The sequence below is a fragment of the Micromys minutus genome, assembly GCF_963924665.1.
Source record: "Micromys minutus genome assembly, chromosome: 1".
NCBI lineage: Eukaryota > Metazoa > Chordata > Mammalia > Rodentia > Muridae > Micromys > Micromys minutus.
In genome coordinates this window covers 158626681-158641914 of record NC_137969.1, presented here as the reverse complement: position 1 = coordinate 158641914, position 15234 = coordinate 158626681, and the positions used below count along the sequence as shown (strand labels likewise).

Below are 15234 nucleotides of genomic sequence, written 5' to 3'. Positions count from 1 at the left end.
AGGCAGGAAGGAACTCGAGGTGGCTGGAGAAGGCTCCTGCTCCCTGTCCTAGCCTGCTCTTTCTGCCACTGGGACGGCTCCTTCTATGTAGGGCTCTTGATCAGTGTGCTGACCCCACCACCCCTCAACATTATCTGTTCTTTCTGCCCAACTTTCTCGTGTGTTGGCCATTTAACTGTCCCCATACATCTTTGCTTGAGAAAACTTTAGTTACAGATCCAAACATTTTGGACTGCATTTTGTGTGATGCATGTAGTAGCCATTCCTTACCATAGGACACAGATCCCATTTGCACAATCTATATTGCCTTACCTGCACTTAAGCCAGATATACAAGGTGCTCAGACATGCGCTGTACATGGTCACATGGAGGGACTTGAGCCAGTTACCTTTGCTGTCACTTTCTTCTGTTGGCTGCTCACTTTAAGCACTGCCCTCTTTGGAAATACTATGTAAAATAAAGGCTCTGTGCTTGGCATCTTCCTGTCCATCATGTTGTGGGAGGTTCTTTAATGACACACAAGCCAACTGCCCTTGGTGAAGAAGAGTGAAAGGTTACTTCCAAGGAGCTAAGAGTGTATCTAACAGCTGCATGTGCAAACTCTTCATGCTGGACCTTGTAGACAGGGGTCCGAGCCCAGGCTGATCTACAACTCCTTCAGCCTCCTGACTGCTGGCCTTATAGGTACATATGTACTACCAGGTCCAGTTTTACTTTTTAAATAGATGGATACAAATCCTCTAAGCAACACTGGAAATTAGCCTCTACCCTACTAAACTCACCAGCTTGGAGTCCTCTGCATAACTAACTCAGCATCCTAGCAATCCCAGGTGGGACTTGATCTCCCAGGGCAGTCTTGCAACTTCATCTGTTTGAAGAGATTGAGGGACGGGCTTCCCTGATAGACAGGAGATGTGTGCATCGAGCACATGAATATGTTAAAGGCGTGAAACCTTGGATTCACTCACTCTGGGAAGTTACTTTTGAAAAAAAAGTGTGGTTCTGAGTTTATTTTCATAGGCAACACTTAGTTACATCTAGATTTGCTCTAGCTTACCTTGAAGAATTACTTCTGATAATAATGTAGAATGTGTGTGCATGTCCCTGCATGCACATGTAGGTGTGGATGGAGGCCAGAGGACAACCTAGAATGTTAATTCTCTGGAGCCATCAATCTTGTTTACTTATTTGAGACAGGATCTCACTGTGTAGCCCAGGCTGGCCTTGATCTCAAACAGAGAGATCAATCTGCCTCTGTCTCCCAAGTGTTTGAATTAAGAGATGCACCGGTTTACACCATGTAACATTCCATGAAGGACATAGGCCACAATTGGGGCTATTTTATCTACAGCTCATTCCCAGGAAGTCATGCACGGAACCTTCTGCTGAGGCTGAGGGGGTTCTCGAAAAGGTAGTGCTTTGGATGAAATCGTGAATGGAAAGACATTACCTTGCTTTTACTCATCCATGGCCAAAGGATGCTGTACCCATTCCTTTTAGGGGTAACTTCTCTGGAATGTCCTGCTTCCTTACTTTTTGATAACTCAAATGCCTGCACTTCCTCAGAACTCAATCTGTATAGAAGACACACATGCTTTCTGCTATGACAGCAACAGGATGAACAAAAATGACATCAAAGACTATTTCATGGGCCCACTGCATATGGTAGCATAGCCTGGGTGACCAGAGCTATGACACCTAAAAAACCCTAAAATGCAAACTTACTAGCTAGTACCTGAAGGATACGGGGGACTTTATAGGTAAGCTGAGAAATGATTGCTTCCTCAAGTCTTTGGAAGGTGATGTAGGAAATCCTGACACGCGCCGAGGAGTTAGGATGGTGTATTGAGAGGGCCATTAAAGCCATTAAAGGTTGGTAAACAATAGACCAGTATTGAGATCCATGTCCCATCGGTTGTTTTCAAACTGCCCCTCCCTCAGTCTCATGAACTGATAGAAACTTGACTCAACTCACTGAAAGTAAAGCAATTTGGACATACCTGCACAGATGAACACAGGGACAGTCTGCTCCTTGCACTTTCTGTCCTTTGAAAAAGGAGTTCAGTGTAGTCTAGGCTGGCCTCAAATGCATGACTCTCCTGTCTCTGTCTCTTGGTGTTTGGATATAGGTGTGTGCCACCATGTTCAGCTCTGCTCCCTTCCACTTTTAGCTGGGTTTAAAAAGCTGAACTTTAGGTGGCTGGTGCATAAGACAATCATCATCTAGAACCTGAGATTTAGCACACACCTTCTGCAGACAGGCTCAGTGTCTGGCCCCGAGTCTAAGTTCAACTAAATCACAATTCCAAACAAGCAAAAGTGAATTTGTTTTCTGTAGAGCTGGTGCCAAACACAGTACCTGGCTCTGAAAGTCCTCCTCTGTTGAGCTGTATCCTTAGCCCTAGTTTTAAAACTAAACTTCGGGTCATGAAATTCAGCTAATAGACACATAATCCAAATGACAGACTGCTCCTAACTGCTAATTGACACCATTAGCAGTGAGCTGGCTCCCACTTGGAGACCTCACTCTCATGGCAGTCTAATTTCATTTGTCTGCACAAAGAGTTCCTTTAGAACACTACATCTGCAAACACCTAAGCCATAGTGTGCAGTACAGAATTAGTAAGGAAATCACAAAGGCACTCACAAGAGAGTTACAGCTGTGGCCTATCTGCCCACCCTTCTTAGAAACGGCTTTTGGTCCCTGTGGTGCCGTGGTGGTTCATGCCTTTAATCCCAGCACTCGGGGGCTGAGGCCAGTATATTTCTGAGTTTGAAGCCAGCACAGCCTACAGAGTGAGTTCCAGGACAGCCAAGAAAACCCTGTCTTAAAAGGGATTGGGGACGGGGTTAACTGTGCTGTCAAAAAACTAGTCAGATATAATGATTTCTTCATTTTTGAGTGAGCTTTGAAAAGACGGTACAAAACCTAGAAAGTGGCCTATTCCTTAACAGTAATAACAAACTTTACATGCATTTAAAAGTAGCCACTGACGCTAGTCAGTCTATGTAGCTTTCAAAGTGACTCTAGGTTCTGGGTATACAAACAGTTAGTCCACACATCTCCATTTGGCCCGTGCCCGAACTATAAAATGTATAGCTGCTTTCTCCAAAGCTGTCAAACTACATTGAATGACAATCATTACAGTCTTACCATGCCATGGAAACGCCTACAACTAAACATTTTATTTTATTTATGGTAAAGACATACTGTGAGCTAAAGTCCAAAACACATAGTTAACAATGAAAAGGAAAGTCTACATAACTACAACTTTGACCAAGTAATAGCACCACACTAAACAGCTTGCTCTCAGATCTTTTTTTAATTTTAACCTTTTTAAAGATTTATTTATTGTATATATAGCGTCCTACTTGCACGTGGAATGTGTGCATGCAGGCCAGAAGAGGGCACCAGATCCCATTACAGATGGCTGTGAGCCACCACATGGTTGCTGGGATTTGAACTCAGGACCTCTGAAGAGCAGTCAGTGCTCTAACCTCTGAGCCATCTCTCCAGCCCCTTGCTCTTAGGTGTCTGGTTCTTTGTAGCTCTCATACCAATCCTTTCACGTCTTTGCTTTTGGAGACACAGTCTTACTCTGTAATCCAGGCTGAGACTGGCCCAGAGTTTACAACATCACCTAGTAAGCTCATCATAGTGATCCTCCTGCCTCAGCTTTCCCAAGTGCTGGGATTACAGCTGTGTTCTATACTAGTTTTTTATGAAAGCATTTTATTCAACCAACAGGATGAATTTTGGTGTCCTCATATGTGACCTACTTATTGGGTTGTTATTACTTAAAAATAACAAGCTTAGGCAGGATATGGTGGCACATAGCTTTAATCCTAGCATTTGTAGGTACAGCAGGAAGAGATCTGTGAGTAGGAGGACAGCCTAGTCTACATGGAGACCCTGTCTCAAAAAACAAAACAAAATCAAGTCTACAGGTTCCTCTGGCTCAGAGTTTGGTAAAGGCATTTGCTATCAAGCCTGACAACCTGAGTTCAATCCCCAAGACCTACCTGGTGGAAGAAGAAAATCAATTCCTACAAGTCATTCTGATTTTGACACATGCACGCATCCACACACATATGTACACAATAAATAAACAAGTATTAAAAGAAAAAAGAGAAGTCAATGTTCTCAAGGATTGAGTCAGGGTTTTACTGTTGTGAGCAGACACCATGAGCAAGGCAAGTCTCAAAGGACATTTAACTGAGGAAAGCTCACAGGTTCAGAGGTTCACGCACGGCAGCATCCAGGCAGGAATGGTGCAGGAGGAGCTGAGAGTTCTACATCGTCATATGAAGGTTGCTAGTGGAAAACTCACTTCTAGGCAGCTAGGGAGAGTGTCTTAGGCCCATGCCCACAGTGACACACCTACTCCAACAAGGCTACACTTTTTTTTTTTTTTAGATTTATTTATTTATTTTATGTATATGAGCACACTGTCACTGTCTTCAGACACACCAGAAGAAGTCATCGGATTTCATTATAGATGGTTGTGAGCCACTATGTGGTTACTGGGAATTGAACTCAGGACCACTGGAAGAGCAGTCAGTGCTCTTAACCACTAAGCCATCTCTCCAGCCCAAGGCTATACCTTCTAATAGTGCTACTCCCTGGGCCAAGCATATACAAACCATTATAAGGACCTCAGTCCCTAGGCTCATCTTATAACCCCGCATATGGTTCTTCTGATTTGTTTTTTTACTGGTATTAAACAGATGTGAGAAGTTTAACAGAAAACACTGATACATTTTACAAAAGCTACAAGTTTATTAACATTATATCTTCTAATGCTAGAAAACTTTCAAACAAGTCATTCTAAGTCTCAAATGAGAAATCACAATATTCAGTATTAATTAAAAAGATAAAGGATAACCAAGACCAGGCATGGCTGTTACTCATTTGGGGGGATCTGTATTGATGCCATACTTTTCCTTGAGAAGCTTCAGCTGCTCCTCCTTCTTCTTAGTGTCCATCTTCTGGAATGCCTACAAGTGTGACAAGCACCACAGTTAATGGGGACTGACTGAGCTACACAGTTCACCAGCAGCACTAGCCTAGAGGAAACCCACACACCCAGCACCAGCCTCTCCTTCGAGTGGACCACACTCACCCGGTTAGCATTGTAATACAAAACCACAAGGTATCGGTTACAAACGTTGAATCCTGATAGGTGATCGCAGGCATTCTTAGCATCAAAGATGTCTTCATAGACCACATAGGCTGTTCCTCTGGTTTCAGGTGTATTTCCTCTGCACAACAGTTAGAAGACAGTTACCAAGCATCAACCACTTCCAGTCTTTTTTAACCTGTGACTGGGTCTTGTTTATTTTGACACTGAATTTTTAAAACACCAACTACATATCCAAGCCCTCCACTCAAGTGCTCTACTGCTGCACTCTACTCCCAGCCCTGTAAGAGTTGTTTGGAGACAATAAGCAGAAACAAGTTTAGAGCGTGCAATTCTTTAAGTTAGTGTGTTCTGAAGTGAAATATCTCAAGACTAAGCAAAGCTGCATACCCATGAGCACAATAGAAGCTGTGAAGCCAGCACACACTGCTCATATTTCTAGTGCTCCCTGTTTCTCGTGCTCACAGTAACTCTTCAGGCTTGACGTGGACACAGTACTTAGGACTGATGGCCTGCTAGTCACCAATGGCTAGCCAAGGTTCTGCTGTACTCTCTGTGTAGCCCTTGGTTGGGGAAACAGCTTCTGCTGAAAGGGCAAAGGTACACCAGCGGCAGTTATCTATGAGCCAGGCAAAATGCTGGCAGGAGCGGGAGGCTTTACCCAGTTGTGGGCTCCTCCTAGGATCACTACTCCTCGCCTCACCTTTCCTTGGAGAGCTGGGGAAGTGAGAGAAGCTACAGGAGCCCTGACCTGCAGGCAGCAGGTGACCAAGGTGAATGTGTATAGCTGTCAGCCCACTCTGCAATGGTCTGGCATATAAAATAGACCATTTGTGCAGCCATGGGATGAGGTTTGGGACTGTGGGCTGACTATTCACCTGCAGAAGTCCCTGCACAGGCAGAGACTTCACATAAGCATCTGCCAGACTTTCCTATAGCAAAGCACTATAGGCTCAGAAGGACAAACAAAAACATGTAAAAGTCTAACTTCAAAATTGTACCTTTGGAGCTGGGAGGTAGTGGCATACACCTTTAAGCCTGACACTAGGGAAACAGAGGCAAAGGGATCGCTATGAGTTCAAAGCTAGCCTGGTCTACAGATTGAGTTCCAGGACTATTATACAAAGAAACCCTGTCTGGAAAAATTAACTATCGAATCTCTGGGCATGGTAGCAGACACCTTTAATCCCAACACTTGGGAGACAGAGGCAGGTGGGTTTCTGTGAGTTCAAAGCCAGTCTAATCTACATAGTGAGCTATACAGAGACCCTGTTCCTTTTAGAGTCAGCATCATTTGCTGTGGAAACACAGTGAGACCCTGTCTCAAAACGAAAAAAAATTGTAGCTCCTATCCCTACTCTCTAATCTACCTGCTCAGAGGTAGAGAAAGATAGAGGTAGTGGGTGTGGCTAGGAAGTCCAGTGCCAGTGAACTCACTTCACTAAGTTGCCAGGATCTGACAGGAGATGCTGTTTCAGACAAGCACTCTCTATGTGCTCTATGCTGCCCTTGCCTTGAACCTGGAATCTTCCTGCCTCAGTCTCACCATGTCCTATTCAAGGAGGGACTTTTATGTTTTATTCTCTTGGTATAGTATTAATAATTATTAACAACTTAATCATTTTCAGGATTATATTAGGTATGCAAGTTGAGAACTTTTCAAAGAGGGGAGGAGGGGAAGTTTGCATTCCTTAAGGGCAAAGGTAAGGTTTTTTCTTTTCTTCCACACAAGATCTCCACATTGCATTCTCCTAGGACGGGCAGTGGAACTAACAGTGAAAGGCAGGCATCACCCCTCCTTCCTTCAAGCAAGAGAAAGACATTACATAAAAAGATCATATGGAGCCACAAGAGGAAAGAATAGCTGTGACAGCGATTAATGAAGACAGCTACTTTAACTGGGGCTCAGGGAAAACATCTGAAAAGTCCTCCCCAAAGCTGAGAACAGGCAGAGAAGGAGCCAGGTCAGAGTGGCTGTGCTGAACAGCTGAGAGGAGCTAGGAAGCTGAGGCTCGTATCTACTGTGGCTTTGCTCATGCTTTGACTGCATTCTACTACCAAGCTCTAACCCCTGCTGTGTCTAATTAGCACACTCTACTGCCCAGACTGGTCTCAAATTTGCAGTCTTTTCCCTCAGTCTCCAATGTGGCTTTGATTACAGGTGTGTTCTATATAACTGGTTCTTAAGTTGTAGTTTCGGTATCATTCTCTAACTTCATCTTAACATCTCTCAAGTGAGTGCTGTAAGTAAGCTTTATAATGCCTTCATAGATTAATCACAGTCATGCTACTATCTTATTCACTATTTTCTTTTTACAGTATTGAGCACTGAAATCAAGGCCTTGCACTCTCAAATAATAAGCTATACCTCCAGCCCTATTCATTTGCTTATATATATGGGTAGTTACTAAGAATCATTCAATGCTATCAACATAAAGACTGGAGGCAGTCACCTCTGCCAAGACAAGACAGGTAAGTTCACGGGCACTAGCATGACCATGTATTAACTAGATGGCTCAGAGGTTAAGAGCACTGACTGCTCTTCCAGAGGACCTGAGTTCAATTCCCACCTACCACATAGTGGCTCACAACCGTCCATAATGAGATCTGGTGCTCTCTTCTGGCCTGCAGGCATACTTGCAGGGAGAACACTGTATTCATAATAAATAAATAAACACTTAAAAAAAAAAGCCCTACTAAGCCTGAGAAATTGGGATTGACAGAGAAGGTTCAGTAGATTTATGAAGAGTGGCAACAAGCTATGTGTCTCATAGAGAACTGAAGCCCAAAGAGATGAAACAGTCTGCCCAGTTTCATCTAACTCCAAAGACTCCATTAGTATCTGAACTCAGGTCTAACAACCAATCCAGTTATCACACTGCCTCCACATTGAGAACCAAAGGGCCACCATCCAAATTATCTTACAGAAGAAAGAAAAACCTAACAAGTCTGACTGCTAGTCACATGGCTAGTTACAGGCATTAATGGCACACCCTTATTCTCTGGCTCTCAACTCAGAGACTATCTACATATTATTTTTTGTTCGCTGAAGGATTTGGAGTTCTTGCATCCCTCAAAATATGGACAAAATGTATTAAGTAGTGAATACAAAGCACTTAGCAGTTGTCCAGAAGACTGAGACCTTCTAAGGAGAGCACCTGTTCTATGGTACTTTTGTTACATCCTCATTTGGCTACTAATGACAATATATCACAAATGATGATATATTCCCAGGGAGTAGTTTACTCCCAGGAGAGATGGTGATCATTTGAAAGCAAAGGCCTTAGGTCCCTATAGTCCTAGAAGCCAGGAAGGGGCTCTGAGGGTATAAAAAGAAAATCTTTGGCTTGATTTGAGATGTGGTCTTAAGAAATCCAGGCTCACCTCAAAAATCACTCTGTAGATGAGAATCACCTTCAATTCTTGCCTCCACCGCACAAACTGATTGCAGGCATCTCCCACTACATTTACTTCAGAAAACATATAAAAATATAGTGGGGTTGGGGTTGTAGCTCAGAGGTCAGTGCCTGCCTCGCATGTGCTGGGCCCTGGGTTCAAACCAACAAGACCTTCCCAAAGGTGCCTTCCTAAAGAGAAACACTGTGACTAGAAATAAAAGCTTTCGAAATCCTTCCAGAATGATCCTTAAATGGCACAAGTTCAGTGCTGTATAGTTTAATGATTCCATTCAGAATTAGATTTTCTCACTAAACATTACATGACACTAAAAAGGAACTTTTACTCAAGGGTCTTGTCATCTCACTGCAAAACAGACACATCACTCACTTCACTACATACCACATGGTGCATTCCTGCTGCCAGCTACAATTCTGAGATCATAGACTAGGCAACCATATCCTTTAGTGACATTTTAAGTCTCAGAAAGACTTACACTCTGATTTGACGAATAGGTCCATATTTCCCAAATATATCATACATTTCTTCTGCTGTGATTTTGTATGGCAAATTCCTTATATACAAAATCCGATTTACTTCAGGTGGGAGGCGGATCTAAAATGAGAAATAAGTATCATTATACTGAAAGACAGCAGAGTGGCCATAATAAAGACCCCAGTGATGCCAAAGAAGCCAAGAGTAAGAACTACCACTGGATGCTCCTCAGAAAAACAGCAGCGGGAAGACTTTCAGGAGGAACTCAAACCCTGGCTTTTGGTCACTCTAATTTAACCAGTATCCCACCTCACTTACAGATCCTTAATGTCTCCTAGGAAAGAAAAAGACAGTAAAATCCCACTCATAGGTCTTATGTCTTAAGAACCTGTGTCAGTGACTTCTCTTGTTCTTACAGGCTTTCCCTTCCCACCAGCTTCTAGTCCTCAGCTGAGCAGCTGACCTGGTCCTCCCAGTGCACAGAAAACAAAATACCAGAGTCCTCCTCACTCACTCATCAAACAGTTACTAAGTGCCTTTTAAGTGTACACAGCAGTCCAGGGATTAAGAGATGCCTTGAAGGAAAGGCAAGGTGTCTACTTTCCCTGCACTGTCTAACTCTCTCTACTTATTTATCTTGCTTCTGTTTTCAGTCATGCAAGTTGAAAAGGAAAGTCTGTACTCAGTGACTCATGTTCTTTAAAGGACACCCAGCCCTGAGCTGAAAGTGCCTTTACTAATATCCTTTCATTCCAGTGTTCCTTCTCTGCCTTCTAGGGCGCCTGGCTGTTGGTCTTCCTCCACACCCCGTTTCCACCTCACAGTTGTGTTTCCTCCTGTCTTTGATAATAGTATTGTCCCAGTTTGTTGTTTGTCTTGACCTGTTGTATATCCCTCACTCCTAGACTCTTCTTACTCTACACTGCTGACTCACACACAGCTCACTCTTTCCTACTACTGTCAATGATATACCAGACCAAAAAAATTAATAACGACTTTTGGTATGAAGCTAAGTATTATATGAATGAAAGAATAAACTATTTACTGGTGAGCTGGTTCAGCATGTGAAAGGCACTTGCCAGCAAGCCTGATGACCTGTTAATCCCCTGAATCCACATGGTAGAGAACTGACTTCTAAAAATTGTTCTCTAACCTCTACGTATGCTTTGTAGCACATTCACATTCACTAATAAATAAAAAAAAAAGCTTATTCCCTACCTTCAAATGAGTATTATTTGGTGGTGAGAATTATTAAACAAACTATAAAAGTTTAAGATTTCTAAGTCAAGTTTTATAATCAACAACTGCCGCCCAAATGTATTTCTCCAGTAAATCCACTTTCTCACTGTGCAAAACACTGTGTAAGCCTCTCTCTTCTCTACTAAAACTTCACCACCATCATTCCCTGTGAATGTGAAGGGCTCTTCCCAGCAGCACAGGGTATGACCCTGGCTCCACACTAATTGAAGAAAACAGATATGACCAAATAGTAACTATATATTCCTATTGCTAAACTTTATACACCGATATCTATCCATTTTTATACTATTGGTACACTAACTACCCCCTTATTTAATTATTCTTGTCATGGTCTGAGGTGCAAGCTCTCTACCACTGGACCACATTCCAGCATCACTCCGGGATTTAGCATATTGTTCTTTTATCTGGTCTCTCCCATTCTATTGGCTTACTCTCATTGGTATAAAAAAGCACTTTAGGTATTTTTAGAACAGTTCAATTTCTCTATTACTAAGAAAAATCATAGGACCAACTCCACAGTTTTGTTTTAATTCCCACCATCTTTTCATTCTACAGGAACCAAGTTTTCATTCATTGAAATTATTTGCGTAATCACGGTTGCCCAAAATCTCCATCAGAATATCCAATTGCCAATTGTGTGTCTTTGTTTTGGTGTGATTCTAAGTTTTAACCATTTCCTGCTTTACTGAAATAATTTTTTTCTTAAAGATTTTGATAACACTCCGCTCACAACAGTAATATATAAGCTCGACTTTTCGTTTAATTCACTGCTGAGTCCCAACACCTAACACCGGCGTGTGGCGCATAGTAGGTGTTGAATAAATACAACTGATTAAATGTTTCCCGTATGTAAGACCAGAGACACAGCAGGTGCTTACATATATTAACAGAGGAGTCCCAGAGTTCTACATTCGAGAAAGATCCAAGGCTCTAGCTGTCAATGAACCAAATAGTTACCCAGTACCACTGTGTTATTTGGACTCAAGAGGATCCTAACGCTTGGTCCTTGGTGTAGGCCAAGCAGCAGTGACTGTAGACCTGACACGGTCACTGATACCAGGGGGCTCTCAATAGAGGTGGGGCGAAAAGTCGCTCAAGGAACACACCTCTGAGGATGAAGCAGGACAGAATCTCCTTTGACTGAACAGATAACCAGCTTTCCCCACCTGTGGGCGGAGGGACAAAAAACGCTCCCCACACACGCTGCGACACTCTAGCAACGACATCGCTTCCCTACCACGTAGAAAACAGGGTACTCACATTCGCCCTCTTAGCCGCTTGCATCGCCATCTTGGCGGGCTGATGTAGGTTACCGTAAGATCCTTCTGGATATTTCTAAAACTCGGTCGCCTTCGTGGGCGACACGGCGTCACATACAGGGTATTTACACCCAGGTAAGGCCGGAAGCTGTTACAGCACTGCCGGAAAGTCCGCGTCTCAAACTAGGACCTGTTTACTTCCTAGAAAAGATGCTCTAAGTCAAACTACGGAAAGCGAGTTCTCAGGCCGGAAGACGAAAAAGCGAGCTCCAAGACACTTCCGGATACCGGACCGGAAGAGGCGGGACGAGTGCTACAGGAAGAGAGGTGTTTCGCTTGAAGGGGTGTGGCTTAGGGATCAAGGGGCGGGGTCCACGAGTTGACGGACCCAGGGGCTGAGATTTAGCGCTGACATTGCGGAGGCGTTCGTGGCTGGCCAGTGCCATTTTTTCTCTGAAGGCCTATCCCGGGGCCTGGGCCTTGGGTTGCGCTTCACCTGACGGTCGAACTCCCTCACCCCGTTCCCGCCGCCCCTCCCTTCACATACACCATTTTATTTCCTTAGACCAGCTTTACAGGAGCAGACTTGGGAAGAGAGCCCACTCCCACGTTGGTTCTGAGGTCCTCCTTCACTGTAGCAGCTCCAAGACGATTTTACCCACGTTCCTGTTAGCCTCCACACATTAGCCACATGAATATCAGTTTCCGGATGGATTCTGTCCAGAATGGCAGCAGACGTTGGAGGCTGTCCATAGAGAAGGTCAGAATCTGCTCCATGAAAATTTTCACCTGTGTTTGTTTGTACTAAGGGAAAGAAAATCACCTTGAAGAAAGGCCTTCCTCTGCTAGTCCCCATCCTGCCTAGCCTTAATGTTCTCTGAGTATCTGGAACAGCACACCCTTTCACTTACCATCATGAAAGAGCGTGCTTTCAAATGTGCAGCCTAATTCTGTACCAGGTAAGATTTGAAGGCTGCAGTAAAGTACTGGTTTAACTGACCAGCTCACATAGCTTAATACAAAGGGAATGCTGAAGCCTTATCTTCCCCCATTAGATGCAAAGGAAAAAGGAGAACCCATGAAGTAGGAAATGCCACTACAGGTCTGCGGGGGTGTCAGGGTCATAGCTTGCTAGTTTTGTTCTCTTTTTCTACTCACAAGGAAAATGGAAAAAGATGGATGGGAAAAAAGGAGACAAGTTTAAGCTAAGATGTAGCTCGGTTGGTAGTGTCTGCCTACCACACACGAAGCCTAGGTTTTTGTGATGGTTTGTATATGCTTGGCTCAGGGAGTGGCACTTGTTGTGACACTCAGGTGGTGTAGCCTTGTTGGAGTAGGTGTGTCACTGTGGGTGTGGGCTTTAAGACCCTCATTCTATCAGCGTGGAAGTGAGTCTTCCACTGGCAGCCTTTAGATGGAGATGTAGAACTCTCAGCTCCACTTGCACCATGTCTGCCTGGATGCTGCCATGCTCCTGCCTTGATGATAATGGACTGAACCTCTGAACCAGCCCCAATTAAATGTCCTTATAAGAGTTGTCTTGGTCATGGTGTGTGCTCACAGCTGTAAAGCCCTAACTAAGACACTAGGCCTTCTCCAAAGTTTCCAACAACAAACATAGGAATGATCCTGCTGAAGTTCACTCCAGGGAGCCAACTGGAGTTCACTCTAGGGAGTCTATTGTGCTTCTTTAGAGCATAGATGAGGGGTTCCTTACAAGGGTATGAATGTTCCTCCCCCACAGCACACCACATCCATTAAGCCCTTATCAAGAAGGGATGATCGAGTAATAGATGGAGTTCCTCAGCCCTATTCCTCTCCAGCCTGTATAGTCTAGTCCCTCCCAAGGTCATGTTCATTCTAATGAAGGAAATGTCACTCTCCTTACACCTTTATGTATAAACAGTCAACACACCCAGAAGGAATCCTTCTGCAAGGAGGTGCTGGTAAGCTCCTCAAGATGTTGCGTGATGGTCACTCACAACAGCAAGTTGAAATTCTTTAATAAATAGATATATTGGGTTAAAAATAATAAAAATAATGGTAAGTCCTCGAGTCACTGCCCAGCTTGGCTTTGAGCTGATGATACTCCTGTCTTATCCTCTAGAGTAACTGAAATTATAGGCAAGTGGCTTCTGTTTATCCTAATCAGGTGGTGCCCCAATAGGACCTCTCAGGGGACATCTGACAATGTCTAAAGACAGTTGTTATAGTCACCATTGAGTACAGTGGGATGCTAACCTTCATATAATGCAGAGGACAACCTCTCACAGCAAGAATTACCTATTTCTAAATGTCACTTGTGTCAAGAAACCCTAATGGAGGGATGAGAAACCAAGGTCAAGAAATCCTAATGTAGACATGGGAATGCCCCTTTTGAGTCAGGGTTACCCAAGGGACTTTTACAATATTAAAGGCTGTTGGCTTTGTTACCTCCCAGAGGTGGAAGGTAAAGAAATCCCTATTGCTGAATATATCAGACACTGGGACCCAGAGGTCCCTGAGCTGGAACTCACCTGAATGGCTCCATCCTCAGGACTAGCGGGATGGAAGCCATCAACAGTCCTATCTAGTTATGACACCTATGAACCACAATGAGCAATGTGACATGATACCTCCATGGGTGCAGCCACAGTACAAGTAGTGGTGACAATAAGCACTTCTCTAATAGGATTAAGTCCCACTCAACAGGAGGTTTATCAGCCAACTGCTAAGGGCTAATACAGTCATGAATCTTAGAGGAAAACCTATATCCATTCCCTAACTACATTCTAAATATTTGTCATCATACACAGAGAGATAAGTATAGTCCTCTTTACTACAGGCAGAAAACCATCACTGATTTTTCCAGAGTTCAGGCTGAGGCAGTGGCAGCTGAGGGCATGCCCGTGACCCTGGGATGCAGCCACAGCCCCTAAAGGAGCCAAGTTAGGCATTATCTGATGAACCAGCTTGGTTAAGTCATTCCCAGGGTCTGAAGGGGCCTGTCAGCAGGACTAGGGATTCCAACCCAGAAACAAGGTAATGAGCTTCCATCCCTGGATAGCCATAGAAACTGTGTCTTCCAGGACCAGTCTAGAGATTGCAAGGTCCTGTGAGACAGGGTTGAGGATCTTAGCCAGCATCCACTTGCAGTGGGTACTGAACAAGGGTGTTCGCCCCTCTTCTCAGAGCCTAGGGTTTCTGTCTGCCACCCTGTATCCTCAGACAGCAGGCTGGCAATGCACTTTGACCAGTCAGGTGAACCAGAAAACCTCTTTCTACCTGAAAGGTGTGGCCAAACTAAGCCCAGGAGATGGTGAAGTCCTCTTAAAGGTGACAGCCAGTGCCCTAAACAGGGCCAACATGCTCCAGTACCCAGAGATTCCAATGGTCAATTCAGAACAGAACTTCAGGGATCAATCTTTGCTTTCAGTGGGCTGAGCAGACGCAGAAAAGATATTGATATGCTCCGTATTCCGAGACCCAAAGACAAGTAGCCACTTTGTTTACATAAAGTGAGGGGGTTGTGGTGAGGGTGTAGCTCACTTGTAGAGCCTTTATCTAGCAAGCTCCAGTCCCTGGGTAATCCCTCACAACAAAACAACAAAAACCAAGGGTATCTGCAGAGCAGAATCCACTATGTGTTCACACATCATCTCCTCTGGCATCCTGGCAAGGGGTAGGGATGGACCATTTGTTGA

General features: G+C 44.0%; 1 protein-coding gene across 1 annotated transcript; it reads right to left on the bottom strand.

Annotated features, from left to right (window-relative positions):
- Positions 1-4760: 4760 nt before the first annotated feature.
- On the bottom strand, positions 4761-11791 carry SF3B6 (splicing factor 3b subunit 6). Its single transcript, XM_080938341.1, has 4 exons — positions 11553-11791; positions 9034-9152; positions 5124-5262; positions 4761-4998 (listed from the first exon to the last, which is right to left on the bottom strand). Exons 1-4 carry the CDS (start codon positions 11580-11582, stop codon positions 4909-4911), a joined length of 378 nt encoding a protein of 125 aa, XP_080794467.1. The 5' UTR covers positions 11583-11791; the 3' UTR covers positions 4761-4908.
- Positions 11792-15234: the final 3443 nt, after the last annotated feature.

Coding starts and splice junctions, on each gene's coding strand:
- SF3B6 (XM_080938341.1), bottom strand. CDS start 11,582: ATGGCGATGCAAGCGGCTAAGAGGGCGAAT. Junction 5,263..9,033: donor CCTATTCGTCAAATCAGAGT/GTAAGTCTTTCT, acceptor ACTGTTGTGCAG/AGGAAATACACCTGAAACCA. Junction 4,999..5,123: donor TGTATTACAATGCTAACCGG/GTGAGTGTGGTC, acceptor TCACACTTGTAG/GCATTCCAGAAGATGGACAC.